The sequence below is a fragment of the Sceloporus occidentalis genome, unplaced genomic scaffold (assembly GCF_023333645.1).
Source record: "Sceloporus occidentalis isolate IW3139 unplaced genomic scaffold, rSceOcc1.0.p SCAF_6, whole genome shotgun sequence".
NCBI lineage: Eukaryota > Metazoa > Chordata > Lepidosauria > Squamata > Phrynosomatidae > Sceloporus > Sceloporus occidentalis.
In genome coordinates this window covers 120,090,525-120,108,197 of record NW_028316986.1, presented here as the reverse complement: position 1 = coordinate 120,108,197, position 17,673 = coordinate 120,090,525, and the positions used below count along the sequence as shown (strand labels likewise).

General features: G+C 44.9%; 1 protein-coding gene across 1 annotated transcript in view; it reads left to right on the top strand.

The window, feature by feature from the left end:
* Positions 1-3,741: 3,741 nt before the first annotated feature.
* LOC149311330 (snake venom 5'-nucleotidase-like) overlaps positions 3,742-17,673 on the top strand; it is a 42,775-nt gene continuing 28,843 nt past the window's right edge. The window contains exon 1 of the mRNA XM_089529494.1: positions 3,742-4,119. Coding sequence (XP_089385620.1) covers positions 3,742-4,119 — 378 coding nt within the window. The remainder of the gene's footprint in view (positions 4,120-17,673) is intronic.

Sequence of the window (17,673 nt, the reverse complement as noted above, 5' to 3'; positions counted from 1 at the left end):
TGATTTCAAGGTACTGCATCTCTCATGCTCAAAATCCTTCTTTGAGAGGAACAGAATGGCTTTTTCCATAAACACAATTTTGTATGTATTTCACAGGTTTGAAGAGATGATAAGGCAAGTTGGACATACTGCTCTCAATGGTGGGATGGGGAGGCAGGAGGGTGCAATTTTTAATGGTGTGGATTGCTCTGTGTTTTCTCATTCTCTAGCCCAACTGGTAGGGAGAAAGGGGCATATTCAATTTCCACAGCACTGTTGTTCTTGTTTGCTTTATACAGGAGTAGAACCTTTTATTTTTCCTCATACAAATGTTCATTTTAAAATGAAGTGTCACCCTTCTCTGCACTCAGCCCACTGCTCTCACTGAGGAGGAGCATGTTTCCACCAGCAGCCCCCCATGTCTGTGTCAGCATTTTTGCAGACATACAGAGCACGCACATTATAGATCAAGCTTATACATATACATGCCTGCTTTTACCAAATGGGTGCATGGAAAGTTAGAAGTTAGTAGCCGTCCACCAGTGCTATGTCACTGAGGTATCTGTCCTGGCCCCTGCTCCAGCCCCCATGCCACAGTTGCTACAAATTGTCTAGCCAGGGAATCCTGTGGAATCTGTTTTTTCAAGGCTGCAGGGTAGATATTGAAATGAGGCCTGAGGATACAAGAGCTGTGTATGGGATGAGGGTATTGATGGTGGTGTGGACTTCCCAGTGTTACGTCTGATGGTAATTTTCTGTTCCTACAGCAGATTAAAAATGTGGATGGTCTATAAAGTGTGATTATGAGAGGTTTAGAGAGCTGTCTGGTAGCAAACCTGGAAAGCAGGAAGATAAAAAGACAGTAGCATTTAATTTGAAAGTATATAAGAAAAACAGAGTTGTAGTAAAGGGCCTTTATTAGAGCACATACACAAAGCCAATGTAGCTAGATTACAAACAGAGAGAAGCTGGGATTTTAGAGAGGGGGTAGATTCCCTTTCAAGAAACGTCCAAGCCCAGAAAAACTCTTAACTATTAGTCATGTTGAAGACTGACACACAAGAGCAGACATCCTACAGTTTAGACACATTATTCCATTTTTAAAATATCAAATCCTGTCAATTTTGTGGTAAATCCTATATCTAAAACAAATGAATATACAATAAAACAAACCTTTTGGACAGTGCAACTTTTTCCCAGTGCAGGGGGAGGGAAAGGGGGTGGATCGAAGATCTGTGGGACTGGGCAGTGTGTGCCAAAACTCCACAATATCTGGTTTTTTAAAAACCTCTTATCTAATGACAGCACATGGTGGGGTGGGAATAGTGGGGTTGTTGGTGTTATTAAAATGTGTCAGAGCTGAAAAACAGAGGAACAACCTATCAGGCATTCTAGAAATAAAGGAGTTTAAATGTTTGAAAGAGGCGGAAAGAAAATCAAACGTGAGCAAGACCAATAAGCAGGCCAAAATTATAATAATTAATAGTCTGCTCAAATTAGCCAATAAAGAGGGCACAATGAAAGACAGGAAACAGAGGGGTGGGGGTTTAGGAAAGTTCAAAGATCTCTTTCAGACTTTTCAGAATCAGAACTGAAGACAGAAGCCCAAATGTAGCACATTCTTCCAATAGGTAACTGTTGTTTTGTTTGTTAACTCAGCAGAAATGGGCTAGGGCATTGTTAAATCAGCATAAAGTTACAACTCAGGAGTTAATTATTATCTGATTTGCATTTAATACAGGTTAAAAGAAAAAAATAAGAAGGAAAATAGGAAATGCCATGAAGTATGCAGATAGACAGTTGGTGGTTTATGGAAGTATATGTTTCTGTGCAGCTTTCAAAACTACATACACTCACTCTCATATTCTCCCCACTCAATGCTGTTAGAAGGGATGAGGGTCTGCAATTTCCTACATGACCTTGAGGTCAGCAAAAGCTGGAAATGACATGAAGGGGACAAAAACAACACTGCTGCTGATGCATTGGATTCAGCATCCAGTCTTTTCCCAGAAGCTATCACTTGCAGTGTAATCTGTGGCTTTCTAACCACTTAATCTCCCCAGCCTCTAACCCTTTCCTCTCCAACCTCTGAAAGGGTGAGAAGACCCCTGTTGAGTATTAACTATTAGCTTGTACAGCTTATGATGCATGGTCTATAGAAGTGCATGAAAGGCTTGACACATGAAATGCTAATAACTGAGCTGGAGGACTTACACTGGTGCCTGATGGAAATGTTCCTGAAATGAACTTTGCAAATTATCAGTGGCACTCCTCCTTCATATTGAGGATGAAGCAAGCTTATTTTCTCCGGCTCCAGAGACTAGGACCCAGAGCAATGGGTTCAAACTACAGGAAGAGAGATTCCATCGAAATATTAGGAGGAACTTCCTGACAGTAAGAGCTGTTCAACACACTTCCTTGGAGAGCTGCGGAGTCTCCTTATTTGGAGGTTTTTAAACAAAAGGGGGCCATAACACACTGCATAAATAACCCAGCTTGAGACCACTTTAACTGCCCTGGCCCAATGCTAGGGAATTTTGGGAACTCTAGTTTGTTGTGGCACTAGAACTCTCAAGCAGAGAAGGATCAAACTGGATTGTTTCTGCAGCCTGTTTTGGCCCAGTGTCTGGATGGCCATCTGGGGGTGCTTTGATTGTGAGTTCCTGCATGGCAGGGGTTGGAGCCTTGAGGTCTCTTCCAACTCCATGATTCTCTAAGGGCATCCTTCCTAGACAGGCATGCTGCCATCCATGTCCAATCTGTCCCCAAACCCCCTGAGATCTATGGTGCCGGAGGTGACAAAAGCAAGGTCATACAGAGCATGAGCTTTTGTGGACTTGAGCCTCTTTCCTCAGATGGCTTTGGTCAAGTTTCTTGGAGAGGCTGATGGATTTCCGCTCCCTCCCGCTAAATTTGGTGCTTTCCGTGGAGGCAGAATTCAAAGATATAGCTGTGTTAGTCTGTAAAATTCATATAGAGAAAGATCTTGTATCCCCTTGGAGACGAACTGAAAGAAAGAAGTTGGCAGTAGGAGCTTTCCTAGACTTCAGCCTCCTTCCTCAGATGTATTTGACAGACTGATGGATTAGAAGAGTTATCTTTGTCTTCATATATCTATATCTTTGAAGAAATAGCCGTGTTCGTCTGTAAAATCAGTATGCAAAGGGATATCTGAAGAGTAACTGAAAGAAAGAAGTGGGCAGCAGGAGCTTCCCTAGACGTGAGCCTCCTTCCTCAGATCCATTCAGTCAAGTGCCTATCTTCCTATATCTAGCTGTGTTAGTCTGTAAAATCTGTCTGCAAAGAGATCTTGGGGCCCCTTTGAGACTCTTCACTGAAAGGAAGACGTTGGCACTTGGCAGCAGGGGCTTTCCTCCTGGACTTGAGCCTCCTCCTGCTTCATCCTCGGGTGCCTTTGGGGCAGCTTCTGGCAGAGGCTGGTGGCTTCCCCCTCCACCCCAGTCCCTCTCCCTTCAGGCCAAGGGGGCCATCCCTCCCAGTCCCAGTCCCAGCAGTCCCAGTCTGAGAGGCTGGAAGGGGGCCAAGAGGGTGGCTTTAGGGCAGGGAGCAGGAGGAGGAGGAGGAAGAGGGAGGGCAGCAGGGAGGGCAGCTGCTGCAGGGCTGGAGCCCAGGGCCTTGGCTGGGGCCAAGGGAAAGGGACCGTCCCCCTGCCCCTCCTGCCCCCTCCCTCCCAAGGGCCTCCTCCTCCTCCTCCTTCTGGGATCCTCCAGAGAGAGAGACACAGGCAGAGATAGGGAGGAGATGCGGAGGCAAAGCCTGGCAGCGGGGCCCCTGGCACCCTTCCTCCTGCTGCTGCTGCTGCTGCTGCTGCTGCCTCTCCTGCCGGGGGCTGCCCTGTCCTCCCGCGGGGCCTTCCAGCTGGCCCTCCTGCACACCAACGACGTCCATGCCCGGGTGGAGGAGACCAGCCGGGACTCCGGCAGGTGTGCCCCCGGCGGGCAACAGCCCTGCTTCGGAGGAGTGGCACGGAGGGCCACCAAGATCCAGGAGCTGCGCCGGAGCGGAGCCCCCGTCCTCCTCCTCGACGCCGGAGACCAGTTCCAGGGCACCGTCTGGTTCTCCTACTTCAAGGGCTGGGAGGTGGTCCGCTTCATGAACCTCCTGGGCTACGATGCCATGGTGAGCAAATGGGGCACGGGGGGGGGGGAGCAGGGATGGCACCCTGGTGGGCACCCTGCGTGGTCTGCAAGAATAGATCAGCCTGGAGGAGAGAGAGATCTCAGGCACCTTGGAGACTAAGAGACAGAATTCAAAAGATATAGCCTTGTGGGTCTGTAAGACCAGCCTGTAGAGAGAGATCTTAGGCACCTGGGAGACTCCCTGGAAGAGAGAACTCAAAGATCTAGCCATGCCAGTCTGCAGAATCAGCACTTAAGAGAGATCTTGTAGCACCTTTGAGACTGACGGAAAGAAAGAAGTTGGAAGCATGAGCTTTCCTAGACTGCTTGCACCTGAGGAAGTAGACTGAAGTCTACAAAAGCTCCTGCTGCCAATTTCTTTCTTTCCGCCAGTCTCAAAGGTGCTACAAGAAGTCTCAGTACTGAAAAAAAGACCTCAGCAGCAGGCGCTTTCCTAGACTTCAGCCTCCTTCCTCAGATGCATTTGGGCATGTTTCTGATAGAGGTTGGTGGGTTTCCACTCCATTTGGCTAAATTTGGTGCTTTCCGCAGAGGTAGAATTCAAAGATATGGCTATGTAAAATCAGTCCAAACTACCAAATTACCAGTCCAATTACCAAATGTGTAAAATGAGAGAGACCTTGGAGCCCCTTTGGGACTCACTGAAAGAAAGAAGTTGCCAGCGTGAGTTTTCCTAGACTTGAGTCTCCTTCCTCAGATGCAATTGTTAGAGTGCTTATCTTTGAAGTTTATCTTCATATATATTTTTGAGGCCACAGCCCTGTTAGTCTATAAAATCAGTCTGTAGAGAGATCTTGTAGCACCTTTGAGACTAACTGAAAGAGAAAAGTTGGCAGCAGGAGCTTTCCTAGACTTCAGTTTACTTCCTGAGATGCATTTGGTGGTGCACATATCTTTGATGGCATAGCTTTATTTTTATCTTTATATATCTATATCTTTGATAATATAGCCATGTTAGTCGGTGAAATCAGTATGCAAAGGGATCTTTATTTAATTATGTTTCATATACACCTTATACACCTTTTTGTTGTTGTTGTGTACCTTTAAGTCATTTCCAACTTACGGCGAAACCATGGGGCAGGTTTGGATAGGTTTCTTCAGAGGGGGTTTGCCATTGCCATTCCCTGAGGCTGAGAGAGTGTGATGTACCCAAGGTCACTCAGTGGGTTTACATGGCTTGAAGGGAATTTTATACAATGCTAAAAATAATTTAACACATGAAAGAAAGTGTGTTCACATTGAACCATCAGAAAACAAAAGTGTCATTCAGCCACTCATGAAAAACGGTTTGGTTTTTGGAATATTTTGGATTTTAGAATTCCAGAGAAGATTCAGCCTGTATAAAAATAACTAATTCTGCATGAATGTCCTCGTCTCTGTTTTGGAGCTGACTTTAAGAAAAAACTAGAGCTGGTCTAGGGAATATCTGAACATCCAGATTACCCCTAGCCAATGATGCCAATAGTGAAGGATGATCGGAAATTATGGTCCAGTAAGGTTTGGATGACCAGATGTTCCCCTCCCCTGAATTAGAGGCAAGTTTCTAGTCAGTAAAAGGCATTTGGCTGTTGACATAAACAATTCCAAAGTGTAGCTGAACACCAGACTCTCATTCAAATGCCTTGCTTATGACTTTTCAGGTGCATCTAATGGGTTCCTTTTACAAATAAAGTGCTGGACTAGACAGTCCTTTGGTCTGACCATGTTTCTCATATTGGAGAAACATCACCTTGTCACAGTTATCTATTCCATGGGACTATCTTTGAAAACAGATAATGTCAGCAAGTACAGAATTCATCTTTGAGACCATTAGCAGGTCTATTTAGGAAACAACGTATCTTAATAGTATTTAAAGAACTCTACTGACAGCTGACAAGTCAAAGTGCAGATATTATTATTATTATTATTATTATTATTATTATTATTTATGAAGCGCTGTAAATTTACACATTTAGTTTTTAAAGAGGTAAAGGAGATCTAAACCAGCGTATTTGATGGACCACCTGTTCCCAGTTTATTTATTTACTTAATATGCCGCCTTTCTCCCAAATTGGACCTAAGAACAAATTGCCCCAAGCACTCCAAAGATGATATTGTATTTGGTTAAAGTGCTTTATTGATGGAACTTCATCTCCTTATCTATTCACCAAGTACAGATAATAATGTGTTTTTAGGCACTTGGATAAAATCTCCCCCCCCCCCCCACCCTGTTTTTCACTGGCTCCCATAGCTATTGTTTAGTTGCCTTGGAAAGTCAAAGATGCTATTTTTGATTGCTTTAATTGTATGATGGTAATATTTCATTAAAACATCAGAATTAAGGACATCAGGGGCTGCTACAACTGGAGGGAGAATATTTAGTGGGGTAGTCTTGTACCACTCTGGAACTCCTTGGATAAATTTAGGGCCTCTTGAATCACATTTTGTTTTGGGTTGTGTGCAATTTCCATGCTGCAAACTTATACCAGGAAAGTTCCACTAATATATGTTTCCTGCTGTTTATAATCATGCAATGCATGCATCTGCAGATTTGCTCCATATTCCCTTGTATAAACATTATATTTTAATATATGGGAATATGCTGGTCCTCACATCCTGCTTTATTGTAACATTCCCTTGTTCATCTCCAGAGTAGATGTGAATGTTGGACATGCATTATACTGGGTTGGATGCAGATTTACTAATAGTTTAGATGGATCCGAGATCCTAAATCAGTGAGAATTTGGTCATACCTAATGTCCATCCTACCAATACCACTTAATTCACTCTAAATATTATTATGTTGAAATCAAAGCTACAAGATATCTTATACTATGAGCTGTTTATATTAATATGCACCCCTAAACCTTTCATTAGGACTAGCAAATGTTTCTCTACTCACTGAAATAAACAAAACAAAGCAAAACATCAAGATACTTTGTCTTCAACCATTGCCTTGATTTCTTCTAATATACCCTCTCATAAACAGGTTGAAATCCTCTGGATTAGTCCCATGCGTAGCAGACCCATTGACTCTATTGCATGGTGAGTCAATATAGACAAATCCAAATGATTCAGTGGGTCTACGGTAGTCCAGATTAACTATAGGATTTAGGCCATAGTGCAGTTCTGTCAATTGAGGCCGTTTCTGGAAGGTACACAATACATTAATCTTGCAGAAGCTGAGTGGCTCTAGGTTGGGTCAGAAGCTGCCTGGGAGGAATCCCCATGAACATTACCTTGAGGGCCATGTAAAATGGACAGTTAAGAATGTAGCTTTTTCTGCATCCACTACAAGAAGGAATTTACAGTTCAATGCAGTTTATCAGACAAGGGAAATCGGAAGTATAATCAAATAGCAATCTGAACGCAATCATGGGGTTTCACGTTATTGTGTGATAGACTACCACACGCAATTTTGGGCAATGGGAAGTCAGTCCGAATGCAATCATGGGGTTTCACGTTATTGCGTGAGAGGTGATCACACGCAATTTCGGGCAATGGCAAGCTATTTTTGGGCAATGGGAAGTCAATTTGAATGCAATTTGAATTCACGTAAATTCGCTGAACTAGCAAATTCACGTGAATGCATTCTGGCCCCACTTTCTTTTCATTCGAAATTAAGAGAAATTCCTCCTGTGTGATAAACTCCAATGGCAGAGCCCATCCTGAATGCCAAAGATTTCTGACAATAACTGACTGAAATCCTAGGGATGTGCTGCCGGTCAGAGTAGCTAAGGCAGCATCATAAATACCTATTCCTTAGTCATCAAGTACATCATGGTTACGTAAAATTAGCAAGAAATTGCAGTTGAGGTTTATTAGTGGAAACCTCAGTTGACAACCCTTTTACTGCTACAGAAAAGTATGTGGCATGTTCCAGTTCTGACTTAGGCCCTTATCACGCGTAGGCTTGCCATATCCCGCCTGGGGGCGGGACTTTCCCGGTTTGGGGCAGGGCCACACGGTCCCACCCCGGTTTGGCCCCTCCCCCAGGACCTCCCCCCCCCCCAGCAAGGCCCTGGAGGCAGCTCCAGCCCTCCCCGCCTCCCTGCCTGACTTAAGCCTAGAGAGCAGGTCTTCAAGACATCTGCCACTCAGAGCTATTGCCAGCCCACTTGGTATATATACCCTGCAAAAGGCATTACTTTCAGGTTACAGTGAGCAAAGAAAAAAAGGCCAACAATCGTTCCTGTTTCCCTGGGAGTCTAATTGCCTCATCTTTTAAATGTATACCAGGTCAGTATTGTTGTAATTCTTTATCACAGGGTCGTTTTTGAGGCCCTAAACACCTTTCCTTGTAATATGCAAATTTCTCCCAAAGCTGACCAATGGGAAAGAAGCAATCAGCCCTCCACTTGGGTTGGTTTTCAATGGCTTGGAAGGAAGAGATTTTGCCTTGCAAGTTGCTGGTAAGTAATAGAAGGCTTTCGGGTAGCAAAAGGCTGCAGAAATAGTTTGACCCTCCCCCCCCCTTAAACATCCATGGCTCAGTGCTATGGAATTCTGGGAATTGTAGTTTCTTGTGGCACCAGAGCTCTTTTGACAAAAGGAGACTGAATGGAGGCGTTGCCTGGCTGGGGGCAGAGCCTCTTGCCAGCAGTGAGAAGGCTGCGATGAGGAGGAAAAGCAGGGGCTCCTTGGCTCCCTCCCTCCTCCTCCTCCTCCTCCTCCTCTCAGAGCTCATTCACACTCCCTGGCTTTTCTCTCCCCCCCCCCTCTGCACTTTGAGACCCCTTTAACTGCCAAAGCTCAATGCTCTGGAATTCTAGGGTCTGTGAGGCATTTGGCCTTCTCTGTCAGAGAGCTCTGGTGCCACAATAAACTACAATTCCCAGGATTCCATAGCACTGAGCCCTGGCAGTCCAAGCAGTGTGTTTTGGACACAGAGATCCTCCAAATGAATCCAGTCCCTAGCTTTTATATCTCTCTCACACACTGCAGGAATAATAACCCACTTTGAGACTGCTTTAACTCAGTGCTAGGGAATCCTGGGAATGCTAGTGTTTGGGAGACATTGAGACTTCTCTGTCAGTGATGGCTCTGAGGCCACAATAGACTACAATTCCCAGGATTCCCCAGCACTGAGCAGTCTCAAACTGGACCATTTCCTCAGTGTGGATGCACCTGGGGAGGAATTCTGGGCACTGCAGTTCAACTACGTTTGGAGGGTTATGGGACTCCCTGTCAGAGATAGCTCTGGGGCCACAGTGTACTACAATTCCCAGCATTCCCCAGCACTAACCCAGGACAGTTAAGTCACTCTCAAACTGGATTATTTCCTCAGTGTGGATGCAGCTTTGGTGAGGAACTCTGGGCATTTCAGTCCAGCATTGTTTTATTTCTGCAGTGTGTTTTGGACCAGAGACAAGGTGACCAGGTATCCTCCTCCTTTTCCAGGACATGTCCTCTTCTGTCAAATTTCAAAAGGTCCTCCATTTGGATCATGGCTAAGAAGCATGGATTTATAAGTACATGGGTGATTTTAGCTTTTATTTTTGGCCATGTCCTACATTTTTTTGCTTGGGTGCCCTACATTTTGGGGTGAGGGCATTGGTCACCTTGGTCAGAGAGCTTTCCAGGGGTTAACTGCCATTCTGCTGTGGTGCTGGAACAAACCACCATTCCCAGAATTCCACAGCATTCAGCCAAGATAGTTAATGTGATCTCAAACCAGATTATTTCTCCAGTGTAGATGCAGCCCAAGCCTTTTGCCTCTCTTATGCCTGAGATTTCAAAGCCCAGGCTTGGCACCACAACAAACTACAAATCCCAGGATTCCATAGGATGGAGTGATGAGAGTGAAAGCAGTGTGGCAGCAGCCTAAGTGTGCTTAATGCAGTTCTTAACATGGTTCACCTCTTGCCTACAGAGTCTCACAAGAGTTTTTTGTTTGACAACTTGTACCCATTAACTCCATTTCATGTCTCCTTTATTTAGTGGGGAGGAATACAGACAAAACAAGTCAAAATGAAGAAAAACCAAAGTCCCTTGACCAAAGGGTTTGGTTGTGGAATAAGCCTCTGAAATATGCAAGAGGCAATGTTAAAATAAAGCCATGTTCAATGCTCAAATGTGCTGTTTGGAATGGGGAGAGGGGGGTGGCCAGAAAGGGAAGTACATTTCCGTGATCTGTCTACGAATAATGTCAAAATGTCCTCCATTTTGATCATGCCTAAGAAACATGCATTTATATTAACATTTGTAAAAAAGCCTCAATTTTTTTTGCGTGTCCTCCATTTTAAAAAAAATGTGTCCTACATTTGAAAATATTGTCCTGCATTTGTCCTACATTTGTCCCGGTTTGGAGGTCCTCACTTATGGCAACCCTAATCACGCGTGAAACTGGAACTCTAATCCAAAGCCCTTCTGTGGCCCTTCCATAGTGAGGGTGAAGCAGAGTCATTTCAAATCTAAGGCAATTTACATGATGAATTATCACACATGAAGAACGAAATTGTGGCCGTTCCTGAGTCAAAGCGGAGTGAGTGCACATTGAATTACCACACCGGTACATATACCATGCAGATTCAACAATTCGAATCGGCACCCTTGCACATGCTCAGTGGGGGTCTGAACACATCGTGAACCTTTGCACTTCCGGGATGAAGAAGAGGGCCACTTCCTGGTTCCAGTTTCATGTGAATGACAGCTTCACATTTCTTCTTCCTTTCTATTTTATTCTATTTTTAGTCAATTTATTCTAGAATGTGTCCTGGGTCCTCCTTGTCAGACTTCCCTGCATCCCCCCCACCTGCTTCCTGCGAATGTATCCTGATTCTCCCTGTCAGATTTCCCTCCATGCCCCCAGGTTTCCTAAGACTGTGTCCTCCATGTCAGATTTCCCTGAATCCCCCACCTGCTTCCTTCGAATGTATCCTGTTTCCCTTATTCTCCATGCTCCTTAAAATACCACCTCCCTGAATCCAATCCACTCTCCTTCCCTTTGTAACTGTTGCCTTCTCTTAGGTTGAATCTGCACTGGGGAAATAATCCACTTTGACTCCACTTTAACTGTCCTGGCTCAGTGCTATGGAATTCTGGGAGTTGGAGTTTGTTGTGGGGCCCTTGGCTTGAGGCTATGGAATTCTGGGAGTTGGAGTGTGTTGCTTCCCCCAGCCTCCGATGGCCCTCTCCGTTGCTCCCATCTCTCCCCCCAGTCTCCTGTTTCATTCCCTTCACCCCTGTCATTTACATCTAAATCTACCCTTCCGAGCACCGGAAGCCAATGGGGCAAAATTGCAGTGCAGCATCATGGGAAATGTGGGACCTTGGAGGTTTGGGGGGTGTACCAGGAAAAGAAGCAAAGTTGCATTCCACACCAGACCAATTTGGCGTGAAATCGAAGTGAGCTTAGAAGCAATTTTTGTGAATTCACTTGTTACCGAATTCACCAGAATGAGGAGTCACTTTGGGCTGAAGCGCCTCGGAACAACCCCCCATAGAAAGCAATTGCGTGAGATAATATATCACATTTTAGCGTGAATCCGCATGGCTGGATCCACAGTCATGTCAGAACAGAGCTGCAGAACCCTACATGTGATAAGGCTCTTAGTCCTTACTTGTCTCCAGCAGGGGAGTTAATTTGGAATGAGATCTTGGGGATGTTCCAGAACAACAAATGGTAGAGCAAATGGCATTTCAAGCAGTGGCAATGATCAGAAGGGCCTCTCTTCACAGACACCTTTAGTGCCTCAAGATGTCCTTGTACTAACTCCAGTTCAGCTGGCAAGTTTCATTACAGCTGCCTGTTTGCATTGTGCAGCATTTTATCTAGTCCATTATGAAGCTCTAGGTGCCTACAATTCAAAGGCTAATGAGCCTCCTGCCAAGGATTGTTGGATGAATTTGGAAGTGTGCCACACCATGTGACCTGTGATGGTGACATGGTCTGGAGCTCAAAGGTGATCAAGTGGCTAAAGAAAGAATAGAGAGTTTCTCTACAAGAGGTCTGTAATGTGGCTTTCTCTAAAGCTACACTGACCTATGAAACAGTGACACAATTATCAGATCAAGTCCTTAACACATATCTTGGGAACGTACTTGAAACAAAGGCCTGACAAACTTTACCCAATGGAAATGGCATAGCATCCATCATCATCATCTTATATCCCACCTTTCCCAAGACTGGGACTCAAGGCAACATACACATAAAAAGATCACAGTTGAAATCATACAAAAAATCATGATTAAAACCAATTTAAACTATTAACCATATTAAAAACACTTTTAAAATATTCTTTAAAGTTAACCAATTCAATGGGAAGTTGAAGGCTTTCACGGCTGGCATCCATAGTTTTCTGTGAGGCTTTTTGGCTGTGTGGCCACATTCTGGAAGAATTTATTCCTGACGTTTCATCTGCAACTGTGGCTGGCATCTTCAGAGGATGGTGACATGGAAGTGTGTGGAATATGTATATATATATGGGACCCTTGTTTGAGAGGAAGCGGTTTTCACATTTTAATGGTGGAGTTCCCATTTAACCATTTCAGTTTAAAACAATCCAGCTTTTACAGCCCTTTCCTTAAAAGCCTTCAGTTCTCAAAGCATGTCTAATTTTTAAAAAGAAGAAAAGTTTTCACCTGTCAGCAGAAGGACAGAAAGGAGGATGCCACTGAGCCTCCCTAGGGAGGGAGTTCCAAGTCTTGGGGCAGCCACTATGAAGGCCCTCTCTTGTATTCCAATCAACCATATATATGCAGGTGGTGGGACTGAGAAAAGGGCCTCTCCTGTGGATCAGAGTCTGGGCACGCTCATCTAGTTTTATTTTGAGGAACTGTAAGTCATTGGATTGGATGCAGACTTAGTTATGCGTACAGTATTCTTGGGATTTAATTCATGACTAATTTGTCTTGTTGATACACAAAGAATATCTTAATCTGAATGCAACTCATTGATCCCACTTTCATCCCCAGGCCATTTGCTTTCAGGAAGTTCTTTTGCCAGCTGCACAGGGGTATGTCCTCTGCATGGTTCTGGAAAGCACTGCTAGAAATCATACTGCACCTAATAAAGTGTGTTTTGATCTCATGGCTCTGATCCATTCAAGTCCCAGCCAAACTAGGTTCAAAGATTACTAAAATGAAACAGAACCACTGTTGGGAAAATATGACAGTTAATTCAGTATGCACAGCTGATGTATGAATGCAGAAATCAAGATAATGAACAGCTCATATACCCCTCAAATGATAGAACCAGAGTTTTTGTGTCCCTGAGGTACGCAAGTGTCACTCCACAGCCAGCAGTGCTTTAAACCAGACATGCCCATTCTCTTCTCCCCCATAGCAAGACCTTAGCACAAATGTGAAGGATTCGGCCAATCCCCTACAGGAGTGTAGGAAGCTGGCTTAAGTGGAGGATTCAAAGGACCACCCTGCCTCTCTTCAGTGCTACCTTCAGCCCACAAACTGCCTCTGTTTAAAGTTGGCATAGATTAAACAGCTGTGAGATGCCATGTCTTATCTAACAAGCTTGCCTAGTTAACTATAAACTTCTCATAACACTTGACTATGTTTCTGAACGCTCCGGACCCATGTGTAGGATGTAATGTGGGAGCTCATTAGCTTCTCACCGTTCTTCTGGTGTTAAGCCACCTACATGGTAGTTATGTGCTTTAGAAGAATAGCCTTGAAATGCCCACTTCATTTATTGCAGAAAGTGGAGGATAAATATTTAAGCCCTGCAAGGCAAAGTGACATGCTTGAGAAAATCAGGGTTCTTGAAAGAAAAGGCTACTTTTCCTCCCACATTTGTAAGGTACAGAAGGGTTGGTGCTGATAGTGGGGTTGTCCGATTCTGTGTTGTGCTGTGCTAGACCCATATGCAAGAACACTATATCTTTTATCTGCACTGCTGAGTTCAGAAAACAAGTACATACACTTCTGGGTAATTTGGAAACAAAATATCTGTCAAGATGAGGTCTTTTGATCTGCCTTTGTGAGCGGAAGGAAGGATATGGAAACATGCCTTCAAGAGTCAGTTCAGTGAGAGACTGAACTGCCCTACCTGGGTATGTCAGCAATTGAGATCTGCTTGGAGTACATATGCTCTCTTGTTAGCTACATTTTTTTTCATTATTGCTGGTTTGCAAACTGACAAATGCAACTTTTGATGCTGTGTTGCACTTACTGTTTGCAGTTGTTGCACTTACAAAGATATGCTGCCATACTGACCTCACTAAAACTAAAATTCTGATTGGATTGTAGTGTCCCTATTTGAGTAGCAACAGCGAGTAATCTGTAGAAAAGACTTACCATATATTGACGTCCTGCAGAATTATGAACTCACAATCTATTTGTGCATAAAGACATATGGTAGCATAATCTTATTTTAGTGAAGTCAAGGGTAGTTCCAAAGAACCAGAATGGTGTAGTGGTTTGAGTGTTGGACTAAGTCTCTGGAGACCAGGGTTTAATTCCCAACTTGGCCATGAAATTCACTGGGTGACCTTGGGCAAGTCACATGCTCGCAGCCTCAGGGGAAGGCAATGGCAAACCTCCTTGGAACAAATTTTACCAAGAAAACCCCATGATAGTTCACTTTAGGGTTGCCATAAATCAGAAATAAACAGCAGCAACAACAAAGGTAATTTGATCAAGCCAGGTCCTAGCACTGCCAGTCAAAAGGCCTGTGCAGTTAGGGTTGCCATAATGGAGGACCTCGAAACCGGGACAAATGTAGGACAAGGTTTGAAAATGTAGGACATTTTTTTTAAAAATTTCCTGGCTAGGAAATTTAAAAAAAAGTCCTAGATTTTTAAACCTTGTCCTCCTCCTCCTCCTCCCGGCCTGGGAGGGAGCCTAGGCCGGCTCCCAGGCCGAGAAGGGCGGGGGGAAGCCTGGCATCGCGGAGATCTCCGCGGTGCCAGGCTTCCTCCTCCTCCTCCCGGCCTGGGAGGGAGCCTAGGCCGGCTCCCAGGCCGGGAAGGGCGGGGGGAAGCCTGGCATCGCGGCAATTGCCGCGGTGCCAGGCTTCCTTCTCCTCCTCCCGGCCTGGGAGGAAGCCTAGGCCTGCTCCCAGGCCGGGAAGGAGGCAGGGGCCGCTCCTCATCGCGGCGATCGCCGCGATGAGAGCAGTCTCCGCTTCCTCCCCGGCTTAGGAGGAAGCCTGGGCCTGGCTCCCAGGCCGGGAAGGAGGCGGGGGCCATCCCTCATCGCGGCGATCGCCGCGAGGGAAAGCGGCCTCCTCCTCCTCCCGGCCTGGGAAGAAGCCTCGGCCGGCTCCCAGGCCGGGAAAGAGGCAGGGGCCGCTCCTCATCGCGGCAATCGCCGCGGTGGGAAGCGGCCTCCTCCTCCTCCCTGGCCTTGCGGAGGCCTTGGAGGACCCCGCGGCCAGAGCTCCGACCGCGGAGCCGCCTCCAAGGCCTCGCTGGGGCCCGGGAGGGAGCGTCTCCGCGGCTGGAGCTCCAACCGCGGAGAGCCTTCCCAGGCCTCAGCAAGGCCTTGGAGCCGCCGCGGGGCCTGAGGTGGCCACGGTGGGTGGGGCCGTCCCGGTTTGGGCGCCAAACCGGGCCGGGACCGGGTTGGCCCCTCCCAAACCGGGATTGTCCCGCCCCCCGGCGGGATATGGCAACCCTATGTGCAGTGATTCCATATATCCTGAACTAGTGTGTGTGTGCGTGTGTGTGTGTGTATGGACACATGGAAGAAGATGGAAGACACCATCCATCCCTTGTAAAAATCCTGTGAATGAGACAGGTCAATTGCACTATAAAAATCTCATCTGGAAGCACCTCTAGTTAAAGACAGTGAGAACCATTCTAAAGCAAAGCTGATTATTACAATCTGTACTTTAACTGTCTGGCTGTAAAAGTGTAGCATATGATTGCGAAAGACTTCTGCTTTCAGTTATAGGATCAAATTTAAAACAGACATTTGTCCCATCAATCTGTTTCCAGAAGTGGAGACAATTCTGGAATGTGCACAAGCCAGTTTCTCCATAATTTATTGCCAAAAAACTCTTCATTGGCTTACATGGTGCTTCTATTCAGACTGGGAGCACATAACATGTAGCTGATCTATGACTCTGAAGCTTTAGACACAAATATGCTGTATCCAGTTTGTAATCAACATTCAGTTCCTTTCAGTGAGCTTTTAATTTATTTTAAGCACATGAAACAATATATATTTAAAACTTCTGTTTAAAAATCCAGACTGCAATGCAATGGTAGCTTAGCTCATTCTGCACTGTAAATGATTTAGGAAGTCAAGGGTACACCTCTGAGTATTCCCTGCCTAATTCCTAGGGTCACCATAAGTCGACAAGTGACTTGAAGGCACATACACACAATGTCACATCTGAGATCCCATTGACAGGAAGCACTGATAAATGCATGTGTGTGCTTGCTGTAAGACCATTATATATGTGAAGGCCCTTGGAACCTATAGCAGGAATGGTGTGTGGGCATACCATGCCAACACAACATGCAAGACATATGGAATATTGTGCTTCAAACTTTGTGGTGATATAGAGATCAATACACCCTGTCTTAAGCATATAACTGTGCACTAAGTCTTGCAGCTAGAAATACTGTTGAAGGTGCATGCCATTGTTATTTATTTGTGAATCTTTGCCTATGTCCCAAATGATGGGGAACAAATAAGGTGCATTTGTAGATAGAAGCTGCTTAAAAAAGATCGGATCTCCAAAGTACATTGTTCTGCTGACTAGGGTAGTGGGTTATTGTGATATACTGGTAGTCTATAATGATACTTTTAAATCCTTTTCTAGTACAAATGGAATTTTGAAGACACACTTGATAGTCTCTGTTCTGCTCTGCCACTTGGCTTGAAAGCAGTTCCCTGAAGGCTGATGGAAATGTGTAGAAATAGCATGTTACAGGTCTATCTAGACCGGACAGATTCTGATAGCAGGTGATGGGTTATCTCCTGAAACAGGACAGATCAGGAAGGATTGCATGTCTTTTCCGCATAGCCAAATTGGTTGGTAGAGGTATACCACTAAGAGATTTGAAGGATAAATACTAAAGGATTTTAAAAAGTCCTTTCAGTTCTTTGGCAAACATTTTCATTTGGAAGGACTGTTAAATATATTTCACTTATAGATGATAGTGGGAGTGGATGAAGCAGCTGCCTTAGGCTGCATCCTACACTGCAGAATTAATGCAGTTTGGCACTGCTTTAACTGGCATGGATTAATGCTATGGGATTCTAGGATTTGAAGTTTCATACGATATTTAGCATTCTGTCAGAGCTCAGGTGCCACAACAAATTAAAAATCCCAGGATTCTATAGGATGACAGTTAAAGTGGTATAAAACTGCAGTATTTCTGCAATGTGGTAGCAGCCCCATATGTGTCCCTTATCTCTGTTTTGTTGTTATTTATGGAATGAACAATTTGATTGAAAAGCCTTAGTATCAGCCTCAGAAAAAGACCATCTGGGAAGGTTGTTATTGGGTTCAGAAAACTCCAGATAATGTGATTAGAAAATACAATAATTCATTGGCAACATCGAACTGCAAGATCTAGCCCATTGTAGAAACTAGAGAGGATTCTGACGAAACTCTAGTTTTCACATAAAACTGAAGATAGAG